This window comes from Canis lupus, chromosome 24, assembly GCF_048164855.1.
Source record: "Canis lupus baileyi chromosome 24, mCanLup2.hap1, whole genome shotgun sequence".
NCBI lineage: Eukaryota > Metazoa > Chordata > Mammalia > Carnivora > Canidae > Canis > Canis lupus.
In genome coordinates, this window is record NC_132861.1 from 2,134,037 (window position 1) to 2,160,861 (window position 26,825).

The 26,825-nt window shown below is 44.3% G+C and overlaps 2 protein-coding genes across 20 annotated transcripts in view; one reads left to right on the forward strand and one right to left on the reverse strand.

Moving 5' to 3' along the window:
* Positions 1–5,426, forward strand: part of LOC140616601 (phosphatidylinositol 3,4,5-trisphosphate 3-phosphatase TPTE2-like) — a 160,306-nt gene extending 154,880 nt beyond the window's left edge. For 3 of the 12 annotated variants that reach the window (XM_072797236.1, XM_072797235.1, XM_072797242.1), the window contains 2 exons: positions 3,943–4,142; positions 5,056–5,421. In XM_072797236.1, coding sequence (XP_072653337.1) covers positions 3,943–4,119 — 177 coding nt within the window. In that variant the 3' untranslated portion in view covers positions 4,120–4,142; positions 5,056–5,421. Of the gene's footprint in view, positions 1–3,942; positions 4,143–4,617 lie in introns of all 12 variants that reach the window. The other 9 variants (XM_072797240.1, XM_072797241.1, XM_072797243.1 and 6 more) reach the window with 4 other exon arrangements.
* SLC25A15 (solute carrier family 25 member 15) lies at positions 1,062–26,825 on the reverse strand. Of its 8 annotated transcripts, XM_072797251.1 has the most exons (10): positions 26,679–26,825; positions 25,375–25,513; positions 23,674–23,798; positions 21,072–21,207; positions 16,719–16,834; positions 16,576–16,619; positions 10,123–10,260; positions 6,273–6,442; positions 5,002–5,160; positions 1,062–3,684 (listed from the first exon to the last, which is right to left on the reverse strand). In XM_072797251.1, exons 4-10 carry the CDS (start codon positions 21,094–21,096, stop codon positions 3,560–3,562), a joined length of 777 nt encoding a protein of 258 aa, XP_072653352.1. In that variant the 5' UTR covers positions 21,097–21,207; positions 23,674–23,798; positions 25,375–25,513; positions 26,679–26,825; the 3' UTR covers positions 1,062–3,559. The 8 variants fall into 8 exon arrangements, with proteins under 8 accessions (XP_072653352.1, XP_072653350.1, XP_072653349.1 ...); XM_072797249.1 differs by lacking the exon at positions 21,072–21,207; XM_072797248.1 differs by having other exon boundaries at positions 16,576–16,834.

Here is a 26,825-nt window from a genome sequence, read left to right on the forward strand (position 1 = left end):
TCCTCTACTTGTTTGTTAATAGCTTATAAACCATCAGATTGCCATCAAAACTTGTTTTAAATCCCTAGAACTGTTCCCATAAGCAGTCCCACCAGTGCTTAGGCTACATGCTTCCTTTAATTATACAGTTTTTGGGGAAGGCAAGACAAGTTTGGTAAACATAAGCAGAAGTTACTGAAGATTATCTTTTTCATAACATGACAAGTGAAGTCAAAGGAAATGTTTGCCTAGAAAAATCTAGATGATTTTAAAATCCACCCCCTCCCTTACCACAACTTCACTTACATTTAGGGAACTCTGAGAAGGAAGGTCAACTTCTCATTATAAACACTCCTTAGTCCTGGCTGCACATTCTAAGTATCTTCACTGTATCTTAATTGTCCTTATTTATGGACACGCCCTGGATGCAGGTGCTCTTTTTCCTTCTAAATAGTCCTCAAAGGGTCTTAGCTGCCAGTGCAACAGCCCACCTAAAGGCTTTTTGCTTTTCTAAGTTATTGGGCTCCCCTTGGAGGAACATGCTTTAAGTTCTTTCCATGGTCTGATTACATTACTTGCTGTAATTTGTGTCACAGAAACATGTTGTGGCTGAACAACTTGTACTGTTCCCTTGAAAATGCATGAGCCATAAGCCAGAGAGGGCAGACCAGGTGGCAGCCTTAGGTAAATAGAGGGGAAAATACTTTGTTGGCCATAAGGAAGGAAACCCCAATTTTTAAGACTCTTGCTTTTTGAAATAAGATTATATTTAGGATTTCTCTTCCCTAACCCTCCAAGATGCATTATGGAGTTGCCACATTCTTGTGCTTTTACTCATAAGAGAATTATGGGAGTTGCCCCCTTAGAACCTGATGTAAACACTTCCTTGGACACTTCAAGAATGTTATTATCAGAATGATACTGGTTTTCTCAAATGGAATTTACTACCCTGGAATAGTATTATCCGAAACTTAATAGCAAGTTTAACTATTTAAAAAAAAAAAAAAATAGAACAGCATCCTGCCATGTCAGTCCCATCACACGCATAGCCAGGCAGAGAAGAATAATGCTAGTGGGCCAACTTTCACAATTGTAGTGTATATTTAAAAACACATTTGTCACTTTACTTGCAGTGAAATTATTTTACATCAGGAATACTGCTGACGAAAAAACAATGCTCAGGGGCGCCTGGGTGGTTCAGTGGTTGGGCATCTGCCTTTGGCTCAGGTCATGGTCCCAGAGTCCTGGGATAGAGCCTCACATCGGGCTCCCTGCTCAGTCTGCTTCTCCCTCTCCCTCTGCATGTGCGCTTACACTCTCTCTCAAATAAATCTTAACAAAAAGAATGCTCACTGCAATAAAACCACCACCCTGAAATATTACTATACATAACTGAAACATTCTGGACAGTTGGTTCCTAGCATGTCAAGTACTTAAAACAACTCATCATATACTCAAATATTAGGTAAATAATTTAATGACAGAACAGAATTGCTTTAGACACGATTTCAAGTTACTGTTTTTGTCTGGAGTACAGAGCCAAAACATACAAATCGTATCCAAATACCAAACCATGAATTAAGCAAACAATAAAAAAACAGTAATTCCCTTGATTCAGATTTCATTCCTTACTATTCCTTTTACTTGCCTCAGATTGTTGCTATTACAGATATTTAGTTAAAACTTTAAAGGATAGCATATGAGAAGGTCCCCTGCCAACGGGCCTTACTCAGATGGGCTCACAGGCACCAGGCAGAGGCTCACAGATTCTGAAGTAATTCACTTCCTGCTGGAAGCCAGCTCCATTTTCTCTTTTGCTTCAGTCCAGGCCTGTCCAGATGAAGCACCACTCAGTAGCTACTATTTAAGAATGGAAAGAAAAGGTAGAAAAATGGTTTTCTTTCAAGGAAAAAGCAGAGGGCAGACCAGCCACTGCTCCGGACCATCAGCAGCTCACTTCCCGGACCGTCCTGCTTTTGGCACATGGCTAGAGTTAGCACAGGGGCTCCGCAGAGAACAAAAAGCTGAAGGGAACCAGAGATTTCACTCAAGGCTTAACACTGTGCCAACAATGACAGACACACGGGACAGACATTAGCAGGGTCAGCCTGCTTGCTTTCAGCCTTATAGGCTACTTAAGAACACTTGTTACTGAGGAAGCCCTTGCTGGTCTTCGAGCAGCATGGAATGAGGAGGCTTACCTAAGTGGTGACAGGAAGGATCCTCTTACACCAGGTGACCTGGGATCTTGTGGTTGCTGTTAGTGCATACATATGCCATAGCTTAATAAAATCACTGCTTATTTCATTACTTTATGAAGTCACCCCCTGTATGCAATCATCATGAAAATCCACGGACTGCCAGTACCAAATGTAAAAGGCTCCAGCACTATAGGAAACACGGCAAGCCGTTATGGATCACAAGATAAACTTAAGGGTCAGCCCCAACATCACTCACTGTGGAGGACAAGCACTATGCTCTGTCCAGTTCCATCAGAGGAGGACTTTGCCCACAAGTGCTGTCATTCAGGCACCAGACAGGGAACAAGGGCTTCTCAGCTTTGGCACTCTGCTCCCTGGAAGGGTATCTGATTGTGGAGGCAGTGAGTAGTCCAGAGTGGATCAACAGCCCGGAGACGGTCCAAAGAAATACTCTGGAATCCTACTCAGACCAGGACCCAGAGCCAGAAACTAAGGGCTACCACCAGGCAGAGGTCTTCACAAAGCATAGTAGTATCATCCCTTCCCCTCCAGCCTTCCCCTCAACCTAAAGCAGCCCAGCAGAGGGGAAGTTCTTTGGGAGAAAAGGGAAGCTGCCACAGGTAAAGGTCGTGCTGCTCTAGCCACACCTGACATGCAACAGGTGTAGAACATGATCCCATCTAGAAAATGAATGGCACTATTTTAACAGTAGGACATCTTGGGAAAATCCAAGGTGCTTACTCTCAACTTAAATCATAACATGGAAGCCATACCGGTACACAGGTGTGTTCTCCTCTACAAAATCTACATGGATATTTTAGTTTTCAAGCACCACAGAAAAACTAAAAAACTTTAGCCACTTAGTGCAGTACATGTACTAAGCACATTTTAGGAGACCCTACATCTAGAATGAGTTAAGTAATCATTTACAGTCATCTCCATGAAACATGATTACTTCTGAGTTTACTAGTGAGATCTGAGATTAAACATGGAACCAAATTGTGCTTTACTAACAACATGTAACCATCCAAACTGCATGGAAACATACAGGTTTATGCCAAAGCCCTGACAGAACTATATTTAGCCTTTCAGATTATCATTAGGGCCAGCAGCTCACTCTCAATGTCCCACCAAGGACAAGTGCAGCAACTTTTCTATTTCAATACAATTACAGACAGAAATTATAGAATATAAAATAGAGCCCCTTACATAAAGTTTAAGATTTAGGGTAGAATAAGGGAAGACCAAAAAAAAAAAAAAAAAAATCAAAATTCATATGAAATCAAACTAATTCCACATTGGTCTTGTACTCCATGAAACCCTGAGATGAACTGTAGTCCTCAAATGCCTATGCTTGGAATTCAGTTCACTAGGACACTTCAGTAGGCTTCAAACTGGCTCATCATCAGCTTCCTGCTGTATTCATAGGCCAAAAACAGTGCCCCGTTGGCAGGGAACGCTCGAATCATAGTAGGCTTCAGTCCAGAATATAAGGCTGTTATTCCTAGAAGACAAAAAAGTGATCAAAGACTGAGATGCCCTTCCTTAGACCCCGTGAAGCCGCAGAGCATGAGGCTGGACACCTACAAATCCAGACAACACACTGAACACCAACAAGTAATAGGATTTCTCTCTAGGATTCCCTGGACTAATGGGAACAGAAGAGACTAATGGAAACAAAGACAGGAGTCAAGTCTCCCAGCAAAGCTGGGTGATGCTCAGGTACTATACACTAATCCCATGCCTGGTTCACTCCCTGTAGATGTATCAAGCAGAGCAGAGGCCTCACTGGGCAGACAGAAGGAACCCCAGGGCCACATGGGGTGGCAGCTCCACAGTGTCACCTGGGAGGAAAGGACCTGGAGACATCAGGCAAAAAGCAATGGTGCTCAAGTCAGAGTCTGGTGTCTACTGCTGGTGCTGCCCAAGGTGGTTATGAAGATCCAGGTGGCTGAGGGAGGTGTAAGTACTTTGTGAGACTATGAAGTGTCATGCAACTTTGGGATATGAACTTAACTGTTTTCACACACTGTGACTGTGCTCGCTCTCAAAATCAACACATCCCGAGGTATAACATGTATAGTGGATGCTGGAAGGCCAGGTCTTTACTCACTAGTGGCAGGACACTGGCTTTATACAAACATCACATAGAAAATCTTTATCCTCTTGCCTAAGTCTCAAAATTAACAACAAATCACCTTCAGAAAGTCTTAGCTTAGGGATGTGTTGCACGTTCTTTTAAGTCCCTTAGTATTTCTGTTGGAAATCATTTTCTGATAGTACCTCTATTCTATAAAACAAGTGGTGCTGACCTCAAAGCATGTGGCCCCTCAGGCACCGTTTATATTGTAAAAAACTCCCTCTATGCTATTTAGAAGAATCCTGGCCCAGAAGTGAGGAATAACAACTTTTTTTTTTTTTTTTTTTTTTTTTTTAGGAATAACAACTTTAAATATTCTTGAGAATGGAAGTAAGCTAAAGGGGTTTGGATACGGAAACAGCACTAGAAAAAGGATAGGAGGGGCACCTGGGTGGTTCAGTGGTTGAGTGTCTGTCTTTGGCTCAGGTTGTGATCCTGGGATCGAGTCCCTCATCAGGCTCCCTGCATGGAGCCTACTTCTCCCTCTGCCTGTGTCTCTGCCTCTCTCTGTGTCTCTCTTATGAATAAATAAAATCTTAAAATAATAAATTCTAAAAAATTAAGAAAGAAAAAGGAGAAGAGACAGGGAAGAGGTACACACACGACCTCAACCTTACAAGGCTTACAGGGAAGTGACCAGTCTATGCACACCTACTCCGTTTCTGCCATGAGCAGACTCACCTTCATTTTTCACAATGCTTATAAAGGTTCCAATAAATCCTGCCTGTTTTCCAGACATGGAAAGAACCTGAATTCTGGATTTGACGCAATCCACTGGGTAAACAGCAAGCCAGAGGCAGACTCCACCAACTCCACCACTTAACATCAAAGGGACAGGGCCTAGAGGAGGAAATTAGCAAACAGCACTTTGTCTCAAGAACAGCATTTCCAGAGGTTAATGTAGTAGTGGCTACAGGGTACAAATAAAAATGCCGATGCTTGGGATGCCTCAGTGGCTGAGTCGGTTGAGTGTCTGCCTTCGGATCAGGTCAGGATCTCAGGTCATAATCCTGGGGTCCTGGAATGGAGCCCCGCGTCAGCCCCCTGATTAGTGGGGAGTCTGCTTGTCCTTCTTCCTCTGCCCTAGCCCCTCTTCCATGCTTTTCTCTCAAATAAAAGCTTTTTAAAAAAATGCTAATGCTGCAAAGCACAATTCTCTGAGGAAGCAACCAAAGCTCTGAGAACACAAGGACCCATGTGGCACTGTGGTGGCACTGTCTGCCCCTCATCATGGTGGTCACTGTGGTGCTATGGGGCCCTCTTGGCCTGTCCTCCAGAGGGCTGGCTCACACAGAACCAGCAGGCCCCCAGCAACATGGCAACACTCTACCATGGGGAATAACAACAGTGGCCACTGAAACATAGACCATGTTTTTTCCAAACTTCTCACTTGGCAGTATTTCAATATTTCAATGCCCCACAGCCCTGACTCTTCCTTTATCATGAAAACCAGAGTTGTCTTATTAATCACAATTGTTCAGCCTGGAAGCTTGCCTAATCCGAGAACAAGTCCAAAACACTGAAGGGAGGGGTTTGAGGGGAAAAAAAGTAATCATTCACACAAGCTAAACGTGGACATGGTTGTGTCAAGCAGCAAAACAGGATAAAAAAACAAATTTTTCCCCGTGCTCTGGAAACTCTCAAGATTTATCACCAAGTTTTAAGCTTATTGCAAAATCTTCACAGGTGACTTACCCATTACTAGAGATTTCCCACAGGGAAAGTCATCTCTGTATTCTCCCCCAAAACATTATTCCAGTAAAGATGTTTGGAATACACAGCTTCAGCCCTGCCCTGAGGACATTAGCATACCCAGAGGAAGGCACCAAGGTCCTTCCCAGGCTCCAGGAACCCCAGCGAAGGGCAGGGCAGACCCCCACAGCCTCCACAATGAGCACGCCTCTGCAGGGCTGAGCCCAGCCCAGCCAGCTGCGTCCCTGTGGCGCGCTTACCTAGTTCATCCTTGGATTTCCCTGATGCAAAAAACGACCTGCTCAGCTCGTAGCCTCCAAAGAAGAAGAAATAGCCGGGCACTTCTCGGAGTAGAGTGCTGGAGAGGCCATGGTAGAAGCCCAAGGGGCCGTCCTTCCTGAGGACAGTCTTCACCACAGACCAGACGGTGCTGCAAGGTGACAGGGAGCGAGCTTAGGGCAGGTGGGGGGAGGGGCATTTCCTGCCAGTGGTGGGCCTGGCTCAGCCCTGGGCAGGGCTGATTCTAGAAACCCAGGGACCGGAATCCTGAGAATATAAGGCTTCTGCAGGGAGGAAACCTCAGAGGAGCACACGTACATTTATTTTAGGACAGCTGTTCTCACCTGAACTATCTGATGGCAAGGACATTTCATTAAAGTGCACATTCATACAGAGCTGGGTGTGCCCATTGCACCTGTGGCCAAGATTTCAAGAGACCGCGCCAGAACCCCATCTCAAATGGAACCACATTCACATTTCCCCAGTGTGCTGGGGATCAAGACTACTCAGCAGAGGAGGACCTAAGAGCACACCTAGAAAAGGAGTTCCCTGGATTTTTAGAAAATCAGACCTCCTCGGGCCATAGACAAAACAATGAAGGACCTGGACTGGTGCCAACAGGACCAAGGGGACTCCCAGAGCTGCTTTTCACTAACTGCTAGGCTCACCACTGCATGCGATGCTTATTTTGTAGTACAAATGAAGCAAAAGGAAAAGTAGGAAGCACTAAGCAACACTCCTGCTGGATGACAGTTCTCCAGAAGGGGGTCTTCAGAAACCTGTCCCCCAGCTTCTCCCTGTATAAGGATTCCATGAGCAGACCCTCAGAAAATATACAAATTGGACACCTGAGTGGCTCAGTGGTTGAGCATCTGCCTTCGGCTCAGGTCATGATACCGGGTCCTGGGATAGAGTCCCACATCAAGTCCCAACCTGCTTCTACCTCTGCCTGTGTCTCTGCTCCTCTGTGTCCCTCATGAATATAAATATTTTAAAAATAAAGAAAATATACAAATAAAATCCAACCCCCATTTGACAAGCAGAGAAAAGTCAGTGAAAGCCAGACAAGCTCTTGATTTTGTTGGTTGCATTCTCTTGCCCTCAATAAACAAATTCCATTTGAATTTGTTTCAAATTTGTTTCAAAAAGTTCCTCATTTGAAAAAAAGTGCATTCCTACATTCTAGATGTCATTATCAAAGATGTCAAGTAGCCAATACCCACTTTTTTCCAACAATGAATAAGTGAAATGACAATAAGGAGCTGTCCAAATTCAGCAAGAATAAAATGGCATAATGTTTGCCCAGTTCCCAATTCCCCTCAATGACTACCCTCCTCAACCTTTCCTTCTACCTGGTGTTTACTGAAGGAATGTGTTCAGGTTCTTAGGGCTTGTTTGGTCTTGCACTAGTGCACAGAATGAGCAAGGAGTAGATGCTACTGGAAGGTAAGACAAAGGAAATTCTTAGAAATTCTGTAGGGCAAGAAGCACCGAGAATTTAGTTCTGAGAGAGTAGATATGCAAGAATTTTTATTTCAAGCTGATCAGAGCCCTGTAGCAGTTGGAATGCATGACATTTTCCGCTTAGACCCCTCTTCCTGATGGTGTGCACCATGGCAGGCTTTATCTGTCAGAAAAACAGCACCAGAAACCACATCCTTGGTGTTTAGAGAACACTTTGTCCTCACTTGGCTCTCAGCAGGTGACCTTACTTGGACCAAGGAATAACTGAGCCCCCAGTAATAAAAGTCACTTCAGAAGGCTTCGTCAGGCATCACTCATTATCCAGGTCCTTCCTGCAACTCGGCTCCCATTCGATAATGGAAATGTGACACAGTATCCAACTCAACATGATCAGCCTGCTTTCTGACGCAAGTCTTAATCCCAAGCTACCATATACCTGTGTGGGCACTGCCACACCTAAAATATAGTCAACCAATACTTTTGTGAAAGGTGTCCATTTGCTTGTTTTTAGAGACAACAATTTCTTTAAAATACCTCATGGTACAAACTGAGGATTGCTGGAGGGGAAGTGAATGGGGGATGGGGTAATTGGATGATGGACATGAAGGAAGGCACTTGCTGTAATGAGCACTGGGTGTTATATGCAACTGAAGAATCAGTAAATTCTATCCCTGGAACTAATAATACATTATATGTTAACTAAATTGAATTTAAATAAATTTTTAAAGATACTTTAAAATATTTCTAAGGGACAGGAGAGCAACTTTCTAGGTGCTGTTAATATTCTACCTCTTAGAGGCACCTGGGTGGCTCAGTGACTGAGCATCTGCCTTGGGCTCTGGTTGTAATCCTGGAGTCGTGGAATCAAGTCCTGCATCAGGTTCCCTGCAGGGAGCATGTTTCTCCCTCTGCCTGTGTGTCTGCCTCTCTATATCTCGCTCATGAATATATTTTTAAAAATCTTTTTTTTTTTTCTATTTTAAAGATATATTTTCCCAACTTTATTTGGAAAATTTTTTGAACCTACGAAAAAAGTTGCAAATATAGTGAAAGACAAACATGACAAACACCCTCATACCTCTTATCTATGTATTTAGTACCTGTTGAATTTTACATGTTTTTTCTTTTAAAAATTTTTTAATTCATGGGTTTTTTACATTTTTTTTTTAATTCAAATTCAATTTGCCAACATATAGTAGAACACCCAGTGAAACACCGGGACATCTGCACCCCGATGTTCATAGCAGCAATGTTCACAATAGCCAAAATAAATAAAAATCTAAAAAAAATTCTACCTCTTAATCTGGACACTGGTTACAAACGTGTTTATGACTATCAGAACCCCACACTTATGATTTCTGTGGGTACCTTGTATATTTTTTTAAGATTTTATTTATTTATTCATGAGAGACAGAGAGAGAGAGAGAGGCAGAGACACAGGCAGAGGGAGAGGCAGGCTCCATTGCAGGGAGCCCGATGTGGGACTCAATCCCAGGACTCTGGGATCACACCCTGAGAAAGGCAGACGGTCAACCACTGAGCCACCCAGGTGCCCTGTCTACATTGTATTTCTATAAAAAGTTTTAGAGACTTATGCTTTTGGACCTCCTAACTATGAATACATTCAAACTGGTTGTAGGGAATCTCAGGGGTACAGGAAACCGAGCTCTATTAGAAACCCCATCCTTACCGGAAGGACACTAATTCTGTAAATGGTCAGTTTATCTGGTTTTTCCCATCAGACTTATAGACTTTGAGTTAACCACAGTGACAAAGGCTTTAGTCAGCCAGATGTTAAGATAAATAAGTATTGAGATTAATAAAAACAATAAATTGTTTTACCATCCAAACAAATCATCCTATATACAACTGACTCATGTAACATCTGTTTCCAAGACTGAGGGGGACAGTGTTTTGATGGTTACAGGATAGCTCACAAGGGCTCTGAGTGTCCTCATAACCCCAGGCCCTCTGCTGATACATGTGAAGGATCAGGGTAGGAAGGTAAGGAAGTTATCCCAGGATCTGGGGTGATCGGCCCATGTGAAACTGGAAACAGGCATCAAATACTCATCTTGGAACCCAAATTGGTACTTATGAAGGCTCACCTCCCAGCCTCTCCATTTCCCAGGTAGTAAATATCTGCCTACAATGTTCTATTGTGGGAGCGGGGGTGGGTCCAACCCTCATAAGGTTCATTTAGAAAGCTATCCTCTGACTGGTAAGGGAAGGAGTTCTAAACACACAGTATTTTGGAGTAGACCAATCTCTTTCTCTGCCACTTAGTTTTAGTACAACATAGAATTTATAAATATGTGCTGTATCAAGGAAACAGAGACCCAAAGTCTGTGCCCAAGCAGTGCTTACTTCTGGCTGTTGGCTATCTTTCCCGACGATGCCATCTCATGCATGGTCTGCAGCCGGCACTTCACAAGCTCAGTGGGGCAGAGTACCAGAGCAGCAAAGGCAGAGGCAAAGGAACCAGCAGCTGCATTCTGCAGATCACTGGAAGGAAACAAGCACAGGAGTCAGGTTACTCATTCATTCAGCTCTCACCATGCAAAGCACTCAGCTGGGTGAGGGAGAGCAAGGATCAAAGGAGATGAACACTTCCTGAGTTCCAAGAACTTGCACACGCTGTTTCATCTAAGGATCCCACAGCCCTATGAGGCGGACACCGACACCCCAATTTTCATGTGGAAAACCAATGCATAGAATACATGATGCACAGAGCACCTGGGTGGCTCAGTGGGTTAAGTGCCTGCCTTCAGCTCAAGTCATGATCCCAGGGTCCTAGTATCAAGCTCTGCATCAGGCTCTCAGCAGAGCACCTGCTTCTGCTGCTCCCTCTCAGTTCCCTCTGCTTGCTGCACTCCCTGCTTGTACCCTTGTCAAATAAATAAAATCTTAAAAAAAAAAAAAAAAGAAAAAGAAAAGGGACGCCTGATTGGGCTCTGTGAGTGGTTTAGCATCTGCCTTCGGCCCAGGGCATAATCCTAGAGATTTTTTTTAAATCTTAAGAGAGATAAAAGACTCCACCCCAAGATTGCTAGAACTCATACAGCAATTTGGCAGTGTGGCAGGATAAAAAAAATCAATGCCCAGAAGTCAGTGGCATTTCTATACACTAACAATGAGACTGAAGAAAGAGAAATTAAGGAGTCAATCCCATTTACAATTGCACCCAAAAGCACAAGATACTTAGGAATAAACCTAACCAAAGAGGTAAAGGATCTATACCCTAAAAACTGCAGAACACTTCTGAAAGAAATTGAGGAAGACACACAGAGATGGAGAAGTATTCCATGCTCATGGATTGGCAGAATTAATATTGTGAAAATGTCAATGTTACCCAGGGCAATGTACACGTTTAATGCAATCCCTATCAAAATACCATGGACTTTCTTCAGAGAGTTAGAACAAATTATTTTAAGATTTGTGTGGAATCAGAAAAGACCCCCAATAGCCAGGGGAATTTTAAAAAAAGAAAACCATATCTGGGGGCCTCACAATGCCAGATTTCAGGTTGTACTACAAAGCTGTGGTCATCAAGACAGTGTGGTACTGGCACAAAAACAGACACATAGATCAATGGAACAGAATAGAGAACCCAGAAGTGGACCCTGAACTTTATGGTCAACTCATATTCGATAAAGGAGGAAAGACTATCCACTGGAAGAAAGACAGTCTCTTCAATAAATGGTGCTGGGAAAATTGGACATCCACATGCAGAAGAATGAAACTAGACCACTCTCTTGCACCAGACACAAAGATCAACTCAAAATGGATGAAAGATCTAAATGTGAGACAAGATTCCATCAAAATCCTAGAGGAGAACACAGGCAACACCCTTTTTGAACCTGGCCACAGTAACTTCTTGCAAGATACATCCACGAAGGCAAAAGAAACAAAAGCAAAAATGAACTATTGGGACTTCATCCAGATAAGAAGCTTTTGCACAGCAAAGGATACAGTCAACAAAACTCAAAGACAACCTACAGAATGGGAGAAGATATTTGCAAATGACCTATCAGATAAAGGGCTAGTTTCCAAGATCTATAAAGAACTTCTTAAACTCAACAGCAAAGAAACAAACAATCCAATCATGAAATGGGCAAAGGACATGAAGAGAAATCTCACAGAGGAAGACATAGACATGGCCAACATGCACATGAGAAACTGCTCTGCATCACTTGCCATCAGGGAAATACAAATCAAAACCACAATGAGATCCCACCTCACACCAGTGAGAATGGGGAAAATTAACAAGGCAGGAAACCACAAATGTTGGAGAGGATGCGGAGAAAAGGGAATCCTCTTACACTGTTGGTGGGAATGTGAACTGGTGCAGCCACTCTGGAAGACTGGGTGGAGGTTCCTCAAAGAGTTAAAAATAGACCTGCCCTATGACCCAGCAATTGCACTGCTGGGGATTTACCCCAAAGATTCAGACGCAATGAAACGCCGGGACACCTGCACCCCGATGTTTCTAGCAGCAATGTCCACAATAGCCAAACTGTGGAAGGAGCCTCAGTGTCCATCGAAAGATGATGGATAAAGAAGATGTGGTTTATGTACACAATGGAATATTCCTCAGCCATTAGAAACGACAAATACCCACCATCCCACCATTTGCTTTGAGGTGGATGGAACTGGAGGGTATTATGCTGAGTGAAATGAGTCAATCGGAGAAGGACAAACATTATCTCATTCATTTGGGGAATATAAATAATAGTGAAAAGGAATAAAGGGGAAAGAAGAAAAAATGTGTGGGAAATATCAGAAAGGGAGACAGAACATCAAAGACTCCTAAGTCTGGGAAACGAACTAGGGGTGGTGGAAGGGGAGGTGGGCAGGGAGTGGGGGTGACTGGGTAGCAGGCACTGAGGTGGGCATTTGACGGGATGAGCACTGGCTGTTATTCTGAATGTTGACAAATTGAACACCAATAAAAAATAAATTATAAAAAAATAAATTTATTTTAAAAATCTTGAGATATATTTTTATATTTTTACATATATTTTATTTTTACATATATTTTATTTTATATATTTTTATTTATATTTATATTTTTATATTTTATATTTTTATTTTTATTTATATATAGTCACACCACTAAGTGGCAATGCTACGATTCAAACCCAGGTCTGACTGCAAAATCTATGCTCCTCTTATTAATCATAGGTGCTATGCACAGAATGTATCCCCCATCACTAAATCTCTATGCTGATGCCTTAACCCCACAGTGTGATGGCATTCGGAGGGGACCTCTGGGGGATAACTATGTTTAGATGAGGTCGTGAGGGTAGAACTGGCCATGATGGGATTAGCGTCCCCCTATAAGAGACCGCTGATCTCTCCACCCTTTGAAGACACAGCCAGTAGTTGTCCCTCTGTAAATCAGGAAATGGGCCCTCACCAGATACCAAACCAACCAGTACCATGGATCTTAGACTTTCTGGTCTCCAAAACTGTGAGAAACAAATGTTTAAGCCACCCAGTTGACAGTACTCTGTCATAGCAGCCAGAGCTAAGACACAGTGATATACAAAACCAAAAAAGATCTGGAGAAAAAGATCACCCATACTCCCCTCCCCCTCCAAGACACACATCAATACTTGAGCATATCTGCCACTAAGCTTTATAAAATAAGTTTTTGAGGCCATCCCTGCATGCCCAAAATCCAACCCGAAGCAACCAGATGTGTAATGTGACTGTTGTAGATGAAAGTCCAGGATAAATTTTTTTTTCAGGATAAATTTTTAACCAAAAAGCCGCTCATTGCAAAAAGATTTCCCAGTTCCACTGATGACCTCCTGACCTCAGCAACAGAGGGCACTAAGAGGGTGCAACAGTGGTGGGGGGGTGGGGCTGGGGGAGGCCAGTTCCCATCAGCAAGTTCAGTTCCTGCAGGTAAAATGGCTAAATCAGGAATCTAAATGGAGGAACTAATGCATATAAATACAACCCAAAGTATTCATTTCGCCTCAAGAGGGTTTGGTACTACAGCCACTATCACCAGCAGGGCTGTGAAAATGAGGTCCAATCAGAGTTCAATATGAGGAAAAGTCTGAAAAATCAAATGTGAACTCAGGGAATTCTTCCCCAAGTGTTCATGAGGGTCAGAAAACAAGATCCCTTCCAATTCAGGACCGTGTTCTATCACAGGAACATGGCTGGCAGGGCTTGGGGTTGGACAGGAAGGAGCAAGCTGCTCAGAGCAGGACCACTGGCTCCCGACTCTAACTTGTTCACTGCCAGCAGCCCACTATCACCAACCACCAGGATGACACCTAAGCTGATTGCCCTGGTAGAGAGGGCACCTCACAATTTTTCCCCAAACCATGACCAAAAGCCTAGTAGACCTAACATTCAACTGTCCTAGAGTTAAACAGTTATAGTAAACTGATATCAGACATTAGTATAAAGTTGACGGTTGCCTCCAATCTTAGCCCCAGTCTTCTATTCCCTTCCCTGAGATGAAGGGTGAGTGCCTGGGACTAGCTGGCCTGCTACACACCCCAGTCCCAAAAGAGTTGGCTAGGAACAAGGCTCTCTCTTCCAGGAGAAGACCTCTGCTTATAGTATGGACTTGCTATTCATTTTAGAGAATTAGGTATCAGACCAGACACACGACTGTACTTGCCCTCAGCTTCTGCATACAGAAACTGTCCAACAGTTCACACTGTTCCTTCCCTTCCTGCTTCACTCCTACTTAGCTGCTTGTCAAAACCAAAGATTAAAGTGGTTTCTGTGGTCTCTCAGCCAGCCTGCGGATCCACACTTTGTCTCCCTCAGGGACTCTCCATCAACTCGCTGACCGGCAACAGTCAATGAGGGTCATTAGCCAGAGGTGCCGAGTCTGTTGGAACAGAGGTGGCATCAGTAAATGTGGACATCTACTCAACCTCAGATGCTGTAACGAGTCAGCCACCTGAATGAATACCAACCAAGTTGTTCTAGTGCAGCAACAAGGCCAAATCAGATCTGCAGTGGACTTTGGCTCTCTAATAAATATGCTTGTCTACCAGGGCACTAAATGAGGGGCAAGGGGCCCCAGGCTGCACCTGCAGTAGAGGCGTTCAGACCCAGAACTGAAACTGCAGCAGGTGTAGAAGCACCTTTGGTAAGGACCAACTAACTGTCACCCATTCAACAAACATGTACCCAAACACTCCTGAGGTCAAAGGAACACACTACCAGGGGGTGGCATTCAACCAAGGACAGATAAATATTTACGGGGTTATTGCTGAAATTCACAGCAGGATCATCCAAGCAGTGCTTTCCTTTTACTGACTCTACTTACTACTCTTTCTTCTACATCTGCCCCCTCCCACATAGTCCAGAGCCCCAACTCTGATCTTACGGAAAGAGTACTGGGCAGAGACTCAGAAGACTGGCTTTGGGTCTTGCTCTTGGTTGTGAATTCAGACAACAGTATCCTAAGCAAGCCAGTTTTCTGCACTTCAGAGTCCCCAACTATAAGACCGGTGATACCACAGGCTTGGCTGCTCACACAGGACCATGATGAGGACTAACTAACACAGGAAGGCCATGGGTGTCACAGCTCTGTAAGCTCTAAGATAGCATTGCCCCACCAGGTAATAAGCAAACACTGCCCTGCAGGATGAAGACGCCGCCATCCCCCATGCCACAAGGATCAAAGAAGAGGGTACCAGGTTAGGCCAAGTCAAACAGGGTGGCTTCTTGGCTGCAGGACTTCCTCCAGGACCTCACATGGCTGCTTGCTGTGCCCATCTTCTCTTCAAGGCATCCTCCTCTAGGAATTCTGCAAGGGACCTAAACCTCTCATCTCCTCCCAGAGAAGGTCTCCCCCTTGACTGGGAACAGTGGCAATCGCTACGGTCTTCTTTCCATCCATCTCTATCATTAGATCCCACACTCTCCTGGTTGGCCTCCTGCTCCTTTCTTTATTTCCTCCTCTTCTTTGTGACCCTTCTGTGGTGGAAGGTCCTAGAATCTGTATGCAGTCCCTCTATGAGTGCTATCTTCCTAGGTGATTTCATCCAGTCCCAAGCTTTTAGAAAACAAATTCCATCCATGAAGATACAGTTCTGCCCATAAAAGGGCATATCTTTAAGACGAGGCACCTCTAGAGAATATTTCTGTACAAAAGGGGCCTGTGCAACCTGAGTTGCAATAGGGTTTCCAATTCCTACCAGAACTAGGTCTACCAGATGGCGGTCTACCCTCTGCAACCGTGAAGCTGATAGGATTTTAAATGACTTAAAATAAATCAACATTCAAAAAGGATGGCTACACATCCCAGTGGTTCCTAAATTCTTTTTAGTCTCTGTGCAAATAAATATCCAAGGGATGACTGCACACAAGCCAAAGTCGGAGGTTTGGGCTGACTTGGCCAAACAGGTTTATCTGCATCTGCACAGATGCTTCCAACTCTTCCTAAAATTCCAAGTTTTTCTTAAGCCTATCTGGCTCAGGCAAATTCTTCCAATCCTCTGCATTTTGCTAATGAAGTGGAACCCAAACTTGCATCAGCTCATAACTTGCATCTATGGCTCCGGTCCAGCACTCATGCCCACAAGACAAGTAGTACCACCAGCAGCATCTGAAAAGCAGCTCTCTGAAGCATACTGACACGTAAGGGGGAGCTCATTCTCCATGGTACATTACAACCCTTCTGCATAATACCAGTTTTCCAAGTTTAATATGATGAGAACATAAGACTTCATGACAAGAAAGTGGCTATTTAAAAAAAGGAAACACTCTTCCGAGAAGATAACATAAAACTCTTGACTACGTAACAGTGTTGTCTTTTTAAACAAACCGAAAACTCACCTCAGCTTGGCCTGCTTTTCCAATCCAACCACTTTCCGCACCACCTGTTGGCAGAAGCCGTAGCACATGAAGAGGACAGAGTTCTCGGCGATATTGGCAATCAACGCTGGGCTGGTCCCCTTGTAGAAGCCCCGGAAGCCCACCTGTGAGTATGTCTTCAGGCAGCAGTCGGTGAGGCCCCTGTACAGGTCGGGGAATGTCTGCATCTTCACTTTCAGTGTGTCAAAGGGCTGCCCAGTCAGTACACATGCTGTGCCCCCTAAAACCAGGACAGAATTCTTCTCCAGCACAAGTCGATGTGTGTTAGAATGTAGATTCAAATACCCGAGGAAAAGAAAGATAATCAGCCCCCCCAGGGCTTGCTTCTGTTTCAGTTCATTTCTACCTCTGTCCCCCCAAAGCTTCTAGCCCAGTCCAGTGAACAAAGCGTCCCTAGTATGCCTGGAGCACCGAGCTCCAGTCCTGAAGGGGCCTGCACTCAGCAAGAGAGACAGACGTGGTTTGACAGTCAAAGCCACAGGATACAAAAGTATGGTGTGTGTTCTGGGGTGTTAGCATTTTCACCATTAAGTATGATGTTATCTGTGGGTTTTTCATATATGGCCTTTGTGATATTGAGGTATGTTCCTCTAAACTTTCCTGAGAAATTGTTTTTCATTAACAGATGTTGTATTTTGTCAAATGCATCTCTGCATTTATTGAGATCATATATATGGTTTTTATCCTTGTTAATATGGTGTATCCCATTGATTGATTTCAAAATATTGAAACCATCCTTGCATCCCTGAAATCCTGCTTGATCTTGCTCTAAAGGATTTTTTTTTTTTTACTGTATTGTTGAATGCCATTTACTAATATTTTTTGTTGAAGAGGATTTTTTGCATCTATGTCAGAGATAATGGCTTGCAGTTTTCTTTTTTGTAGTGTCTTCATTAGAAGATGAAGGAGCAATATTCATCTTGGCAACAACTGGACATTAGTAAGCAATGGAGTAACATCTTCAACATTCTAAGGGAAAATGATTTTGAACCTAAATTTCTATACCAAGTTAAATTAGCATGTAAGCATTAAGCATGGTGAAGCAGCTCTTCCGATATGCCCCAAATTTACCAGCCAAAAATCATTTAAGAATTACTAAAAGATACATTCCCATAAAACAAAAAAAGAAAAGGAGGAAGATACAGAATTCAAGAAAAAAAATGGATAAAACTAATAGATTCAAAGCATGGAACTGGGGAGGAGACTGGTGATGGCTTGAGCTTTCTATTTGTTGAAGAGGTAAATATTGTTGAGCCAGAGAAGACGAAGAACTTGGAGACTCCGGAAGAAGAGTCTTCAGAGTGGAAGGAAAAACAAGCCCTCAGGTAAGAAGCTTCAGAGATAGAAGAGGAGGGTGGAGAGGCCTGAGGAGGAGGGCAAGAGAGGCCTGAGGAAGAGGGGGGAGAGGCCTGAATGCTAGAGGAGGAAAGAGAAGACACTTTAGTATTATTTAACGAACAGGATCTAACCTACCAAAGTCATACTGTGGTAAATACAAAGCATGGAGTTGAGGAAATAACCAAAAATGCCTTGGAGATTATTTTAATTAAAGAGGGAGAAGATTCTGAGCCACAGGAGGAAGATAGTTCAGAGTGGGAAATGGAAATAATTTCATTGTGGGGGGAGGAGAAGACTCTGAAGCAGAACATGTAAAGACCGCCTCCCAGATTGAGAAAAGAGAGGCCTCAAAAGTGGACTTAAAGAAATTGCCTCTAGTTATGTGGTTTGGGAGTCTGAGGAGAAAAATTTGCCAAAATGTTGGATAGGAAAAAAAAAAAAAAAAACAATAAAGAGGAAACAGCTATGCTCATAAATCAAGGAGTTGGGATAGTATGTTCGGCGCCTCTCCCTCAAAGTCACTAGAGCTACGTTCTGATAAACAGAAAAGGCATCTATGTACAAATTTGAGTATTCCATGAGAAATCACTACACTTTTAAGGAAAACTAAGACAGATACAAAACTCTGCAAAAGAGGAGCCAACATCTAAAGAAACAGACTTAAAATAAGAAAACTTTACCAGAAGTAATTAATAACTCAGAAAGATACAAGAGATTAGAAATAAAAATCATACAGAAGTCTTAGAAATAAAAAACTCAATAGATGCTCAGAATAGACATACTTGAAGAGACAAGAGACAATCTAGAAGATTGACTTGAGGAAATCTCTAAGGATACAATGTAAATGGCCAAACAGTTAATAAAGATCAAGAGACAGGATAGATCCAGAAGTTCCAACATCCATTTGACAGGAATTCCAGCAAAAAATAAAGGGAATGGAGCAGAGAAAATAAAATTAAGGAAATGATTGAAAAAATTTTCCAGAACTAAACAAAGATTCAAGTCTTGAGATTGTCAGTACTTACCCAGTACCTAGTAAGATTGATGAAAAGAGACTCACTCCTACAAATCTAGGAATCCCAAAGATAAAAATATAACGGCTTCCAGAAAAAGAGAGAGCCTACAGAGGAACAAGAATCAGGTTGACAGATTTATCATTAGATACTCTGGATGCTAGAAGTAAATGGGGACAGGATCATAAAAGTTCCACAGGGAGGTTTTAACCTTAGAATCCTACATCCAACCAAAGTGGCATCTGATTTTGAAGGTAAAACAAAGACATTTTTTGATACTAAAGAATTCGGTTTATTTCTTGCATACCCTTTGAAAGAATTACTGCAAGATATATTTTAGCTATCTAGGGTGACCCTAAACACATACACACTATATATATTATCTTCCACACCAAAAATCAACAAGGAAAACAGGAAAATAAAATGCCACGTATCTACCTAGATAGATAAACAGCTAACAGTGTTAGGGGACTAGGGGAAAGGAAGGTTACAGATACTGCCTAAATGTTGGTAAAGTAAAAGAGGGTGTTAAAATTAATCACGGAGGGATCCCTGGGTGGCGCAGTGGTTTAGCGCCTGCCTTTGGCCCAGGGCGCGATCCTGGAGACCCGGGATCGAATCCCACGTCAGGCTCCCGGTGCATGGAGCCTGCTTCTCCCTCTGCCTGTGTCTCTGCCTCTCTCTCTCTCTCTCTCTCTCTCTGTGACTATCATAAATAAATAAAAATTTAAAAAAATAAAAAAATAAAAATAAATAAAATAAAATAAAATTAATCACGGAGCTTGGGTGACTGAATTAGTTAAGCGTTTGCCTTCAGCTCAGGTCATGATCCCAGCGTCCTGGAATCCAAGCCCTGTGTCAGGCTCCCTAGTTTGTGGGGAGCCTGCTTCTCCCTCTGCCTACCAGTAGCTCTCCCTGCTTGTGCTCTGTCAAATCAATAAAATAGTTTTTAAAAAATTAATGTTAATCATCATAGCTTGTGTTGGAGTATACTTTCTAAACTATGAGGGGGAAAGAGGGGATCAGTCAATATAACCATAGACAAGAAGAGGTGGGGTGAAAGTAATAGAAAAGCACAGGTTAAAAGATGGCAGAAAAGAAAAATGCAAAACTGGAACTCTTATCAAGAAAAGGGTAATTTTATCATCTCTACTGATGTGAATCTTGCCACTTTATAGTAAACCTCTTCCTTTAAAAAAAAATATATATATATACTTTAAAGCTGTAGTAATCAAAATAGTATGGTACTGGCACCAAAACAGACACATAGATCAACAGAACAGAATAGAGAGCCCAGAAATAAACCCAAACTTACAGGGTCAATTATTCCACAACAAAGAAGGCAGGCATATATATGCAATGGGGAAAAGACAGTCTCTTCTATAAACCGTGCTGGGAAAACTGCACAGCTACATGCAAAAAAAAAGAAACTGGGCTACTTTCTTTCACCATACACAAAAATGAACTCAAAATGGATTGAAGACCTAAATGTGAGACCTGAAACCATACAACTCCTAGAAGAAAATACAGGCAGTAAGCCCTCTTGACATTGGCCTAGCAACATTTTTCTAGATATGTCTCCTAAAGTAAGGAAAACAAAAGCAAATATAAACTATTGGGACTACACTAAAATAAAAAAAGCTTTTCCACAGTAAAGGAAACCAATAAAACAAAAAGACCACCTACTGAATGGGAGAGGATATTTGCAAATAATGTTTCTGATAAACGGTTAATATTCAAAATTATATATAAAGAACTTCAACTCAACACCCAAAAAAAAAAACAAAAAAACAAAAAAACAAAAAAACAAAACACATTCTGATGAAAAATACAGGCAGAGGACCTGAAGAGATGTTCTTCTAAAGAAGATATCCAGATGGCCAACAGAAACATAAATTTTGGTATGAGGGGATAAATGTGAATGGTCTCAAATGTCACATTCAGAAATTAACACTAGTTAAGGCACATAGCAACAGAGCAGTCAAAGCAGGCAGTGTGTTATTTTATAGTTGTCAACTACTGTATCTTAAAGGGAGACCAAGTTTCCTCATTAAGGCAATTTAACTTTAGAGCTCCACACTACTCATTTCAATATTTTCCAATTACCTATCTTCTTCAAATCCTCTCCCATCCTAGCTGCTTAGAATTTCTGGAATTTCTTTCCTGGAATTTCTCCTCTACTAGCTGCAGACAGGCATGACAGCTTCCCAGTACTTTATAGTAGATGAACTGGACCAAAAACCTGCCAGATGGGAGAAGTTTGTTTCAAAGAAAAGGAAGGATACAGAAAAGAACATATGTATCTAACCTATATCACCACAGGCCACGATGGTCCAATGTCCCAACCTAGACGGCTGAGCATCAGGGGCTTCAGACTAATCTCCACCCCCAAGAGTGCTGTTGGCCCATTACATAGTATTAAAGACAACGACAGGACTGGTCAAGGAACCAAGCAACCAACGTCCTAGCCCTGTCTTGACATAAACTAGCTGTGCAATCACTGACAAATCCACTGTCCATCTCCAGATCTCCTTTCTACATATACAGTGCGCATTAGAGCCAACAGTCTCTAAAGGCCCTTCTAGCTCCATCATTGAGAGACTGAGACCCCTCCAAAGCAGGGCTCTGGCTTCCTGTTTGCATTCCATGCACCTCCCAGTAGAAATTCTCAGGTCACTAACAGGAGCCTCCTCTGCCAGCACCATGGAAGAGACTCTAACCTAGTTTAAAGCATGGACACCGCCCCCCCCCAAATAAATAAATAAATAAATAAATAAATAATAATAATAAAGCATGGACCCCTGCAAAGGAGCCTTCTCTCCTCCAAAGTTAGAGGATGCAGGACAATGCTATAGCAGTGAGGGGTGACCCTCTGTTACCACTGCAGGAAGAAATCCCATCTAGTCATCAGGAGAATTAAAAGCCATATGTTTTCTGGCCCAAAACAGATCAGTACTATGGGGGGAGAGGAGGGGGGAGAACATGTATACCAGCAAATACCCTACACAGTGGACTCCCAACAATAAATACTCTTGCAATTTGTATCCTTAAAATTCACCATAGGGGCACCTGGGTGGCTTAGCGTCTGCCTTCGGCTCAGGTTATGATCCCGGGGTCCTAGGAACAAGGCCCACATTGGGCTCCCCGCTCAGCGGGAAGCCTGCTCCTGCTTCTCCCTTTCCCCCTACCTTGTGCTCTGGGTCTCTCTCAAATACATAAAATCTATAAAAAATAATAAAATTCACTGTAAAGTATATATGTGGCACCCAAATACCTGTCACACAGAAATGCCTTTCTAGGGAAAAGAAAATTCTGTCACAACAGATTCTACATCTTTGGCAGACTCACTAAGGGACATTTAATTTCAAAAGTTGAGAATCTCTCATGTGGTTAAATACCCTCTTGTGGGAAAAACTGAGCCTAGAGCATTCTCTGGACTGGTAAGAGGGTGCCAGTAGTCGACAAATGGGTCCGCCATTCCCATGGTCAGTGCCTTCACAATGTGGCACACGGTTGGGGGTGGTGATGGTACACGTGGCCTAAGGGCTGCAGCTGGGTAAGAGACTGACCCAAGGCACTCGGCAGACAAGAAGCCAGCAGGGCAAAACCTAGGCAGCCCTTAGTTTTTCCTACAACTGGGCCAAGACACTCCTGTGGTCTCTAACCTGGGAGCTAGTGCCTGCACTTCTTACTAGTGTAATGCACTGTCTGTAGCCTTTCTCACTAGCCTACCTTGGTCGACCTTTGGTTCACCAGAAAATACTTTGTTCTCTGAACTGGGACTTCTTTTTTTTCCAATTAAGGGAATGACAGGATGACAGGTGGTGGCCCTCTGACTGCACTCGATCCACTGACCCAGGAGGTCCTACTGGATAAGAGGACAATGGCCACCGCCCCTGGCCTCTCCACGCCTAGGAGCTATGACCCTGATAAGAATCAGTATAAGGGGCAAGGGTAAACCAGGGTTTTCATCTGAGAAATGTAAGCATTACAGCATTCTTCTGGCTCTAAAATAATGCAGGAACCTAGAAAACCAAGTTACTATCCATACACTTCCAGTTACTGACCTCAGGCTAAGTAAAGGTAATCTTTCTAAAAAGAGGCCTATGTGTTTCAAGCATTGCCCAGGAGTGCTTACCTGTGCCCTATGAGGCTGCAGTCTGTCCTGGGGCTCAACCCCTTCCCAGCCCACCATTCCCTGGCAAATTCTAGGGCCTCTCCTTTCCTTTCAGGGCTTTAGATATCACCAAATACCAGTCTCATTTACCAAAGACATTTCTAAAGGGTGTCCTCCTTTCTTTCCTTGGCAGTAATAAGGACAGTAACTAGAACTTCCCTGGAGAGATGGCACAGTGTGATTCTTGACAACAAGGGCTCTCTAGACTGCCAGGCTTGGAATAAAACCCCATGTCACCTGCATACTCCAGCGTGGGACAATAAACAAATGAGTTCAGCTCTGAGCTGTGAGGTGTTCCAGCTGTAAACTGACAATATTCCCACATTGACTCAAGAGTTTTCCTATAAAGGAACTACTCTACCTTCTACTGTTCTTGGAACATAATATTGTATTTCCATTAAATGGATTCATTCCAAGGTGGAAAGCATGTTGCTTCTGGAGTGGCAAAGGTAGTATTTTCACCACCCTTTCGCTGGATCTCATTTGTAGCAGTACTTGAAGAAGAGAAGATGGGGTTTCCCCTGGAATTACCTGCAGCCCCTGCTGTGAGGTCAATGGCAGCTTGGATAGCAGGATTGGGCTTCATGTTCGCCCACTCCTCTGCTGGGCTCCGTGGAAGGCAACTCTCTGGAACTTATGACAGGTGTCTCATATCCCTGAAAGGAGAGGAGAGGAGAGCTCACCATCAGTGGGGCCTCTGCAGCCTCCCTTTCTCTAGAATAGCCGCCCAGTTACTGGGACCTCAACTTCTGGGAGCTCTACATTTCTCCAAAGAAAGGCAGTCAAGATGTCAGTGGAGCCTAGCAACTGGCATCCCCTTCTCCCTGCCCATTATCTCCCCATAAAAATCTCTCAAGTCATAAACCTTCCCTGAGTATCAAAGCTACAGCCACTAGTAGGGGGCATGTCAACTGTCTTTCTGAAAAACTTAACAAATGAATGCCAAATGCCAGACACCCAAGGCATATCAAACTAGTTTTTCAGAGGCCTAATTGGAACTCTGAGTCAATTAGGTCAGTTCTAAATTCACACAGCAGCCTATGTCCCCAATAGGAGGTCACAAAACAGAAGTCTGGAAAGGAACGGAGAAGAGGCTCTGCAAAGTGACACATGGTGGAGGGGTGGGGGGGGGGGGTTTGAATGCCTACTCTGCCACCAGCAGGGTGGGCCCCTAAAGCTGGGAGTCTCCACATATAAAAGGTGAAGAAGTATTATCATAATACAAAGGCAATCACAAATAGCCACGTGAGACAGATGTTCTTATAACTACAGAACACAGCACCAAATGTTACTAATTGTCAGAGTCCTCTCTAGAACTTCTCAACCATAAACGTGTACATTAATCACATGGGGACCTTGTTAAAATACAGATTCTGATGTGATGGGCCTCAGGTGGGACCAGAAACCCTGTCAGTCATGACAAGCTCCCAGATGAGGCTGATAATGACTGGCCACCAACCACATTTTGAGAAGCAACACTTGGTCCAGTGTGTCCTAAATTTGTTTGATAAGAATTACTGGGATGCCTATGAAATATTCAAATAAGCCACTCTCCTAGTGATCTTGATTCAGCATGTTTGAGCTAGAGCCTAAAAAGTTTGGGAGGGGATCCCTGGGTGGCTCAGCGGTTTGGTGCCTGCCTTTGGCCCAGGGTGTGATCCTGGAGACCCAGGATCAAATCCCATGTCAGGCTCCCAGCATGGAACCTGCTTCTCCCTCCTCCTGTGTCTCTGCCTCTCTTTCTAGGTCTATCATAAATAATAAATAAATCTTAAAAAAAAAAAAGTTTGGGAAAACGAGAGTCTACTCCTCTACCTTTAGACAAAAATCAACTATTGCAGAGGAATGGACTTTATAAATATGGATTTTTTTTTCATTTTTTTTTAATTTATTTATGATAGTCACATAGAGGGAGAGAGAGAGCACCCCCCGGCGTGGAGCACCCCCCGGCGTGGAGGCCCCCGGCGTGGAGCGCTGCTTGTCGGCGTTCCCCAGGCGGTCGCCGTGCGGTTGGCGGCGCTGCTGGTCTCCCGGGTCGCCGGGCCCGCGCGCGCCGCCCCCACGGGAGGGCCGGAGAAGGGACGCCGAAAGGACTCCGCTTTTCTCTTCAACGGGCTCGGGGAATGAGCTTTACCCCGACCAGGCTCGCCTACTAGCCCCAAGCCCTTTGTACTTTTCAAGCCCTCCGAAGCCTTCTTAAGCTACACAAGAATTATGATCAGTTGCCCTCACCTTTTGAGTTTTAGTCCTCGCCGTCGTTTGGTATCCTAACGATTCTGTAAGTCGTCCCTCGTGGGATTCATGGTGTTTAAGTTTGGCTTATCTGAAGGGGTTGAATTCACACTGACGACACGGAACGATCCAGGCCTCTCTGATTAAGGAATGTTACACATCCAAAGAATTGAACGCGTGGAGAAGCCACTTCGCTTACACCCTGGGTGACTCTCCCCCACTTGCCTCCACTTTTCCTTTAAAATGCACCGTTGGGTGTTTTTGGTTGTGGTCAGGAGTTAAGTATTGATTGGTAGGCAGAGACCCAAAAGGCAAGACTAGTTGAATCCACTACTTGTATGACCTTGGAAAAGCTCATGCCCTCTGGCCTCAGCTTTCCACGTGGAAAAGGGAGTTTGGATTAGGACCCTCCTATCCTTCTCTAGGTACAGGATGGCCACAACCTTCTCAACGCGAGTTACTACTGATTTTGCCTCTCCAGTCCTGTCAATAACATAAAATCCATGTCTTGTCGGGTTCACTTAGTTGCTTTTTCAAGTCCAGGACTGTGCCTTTGTGGTTGCTGGTTTTACAATGTTTTGTAAGGAAAGCAAGATTCTTGGTGTCTGGTCATTGGCAACATGTGTCAACTGGCCAAACTTCTTAGTGGATAATTTTTTCTTTCTGCTGATGTTAAGGTTGACATTGATCCAACCAGCCCACCCCCCTTCTGAGAGGTGGCCCCAGTGGGAGCACAAAGGTCTTTAGTGTTAAGACTAAAGATTGCACTTCCTTACTCATGCATAAGTCACTCACATACTCTGAAAACCAACCAGAATTGGTTGTTGAATTATCTTAATATTCTGCTAATGAACCATCTTTCATTTTTTAAAAAAATCCCGCCGCTGCTCCACGCCGGGGGGTGCTCCACGCCGGGGCCCTCCACGCCGGGGCCCTCCACGCCGGGGGGCCCCCACCGCCGAGCGTCCAGCCTCGGGCCGCGGGGACCAGCCCGCCGGCCGCCGAGACGCTCCTGCCGCGGGGCTCGGGGCCGGCGGGCGCAGGGGCGCTCTGAGGCCGCCTCCAGCCTCCTCTGCGCGGCCTCACCGTGCACGAGCTGGCCCGGCAACCCGCGAGCGTCCCCCTTCCCTGCGCCCCCGCCCCGGAGGCCGACACTCCGGGGGGCCACGGAGGAACACCCCCCGCAGCACGTGCGCGCCGCGGACCCCGAGCCCCGGCCCCCCCCGGCCGCCCGCCCGCCCGCGAAGCTCCCGCCGCGCCTCCTCCCCGCGGGCCCCCGGAGCACCGGCCGGGGCTGCGCTCACCGCCACGCCAGCTGGCCGCGTCCCGCTCGGGGTCAGGCGCGGGCTCTCGACGCTGCCTCCGCGGCCCGGGCGGCCGCTTAACACCCACGTCGGCCGCGGGCCGGCCCCCCGCCCCGCCCCGCCCCGCCCTCTCCTGCGGGGGCGCTC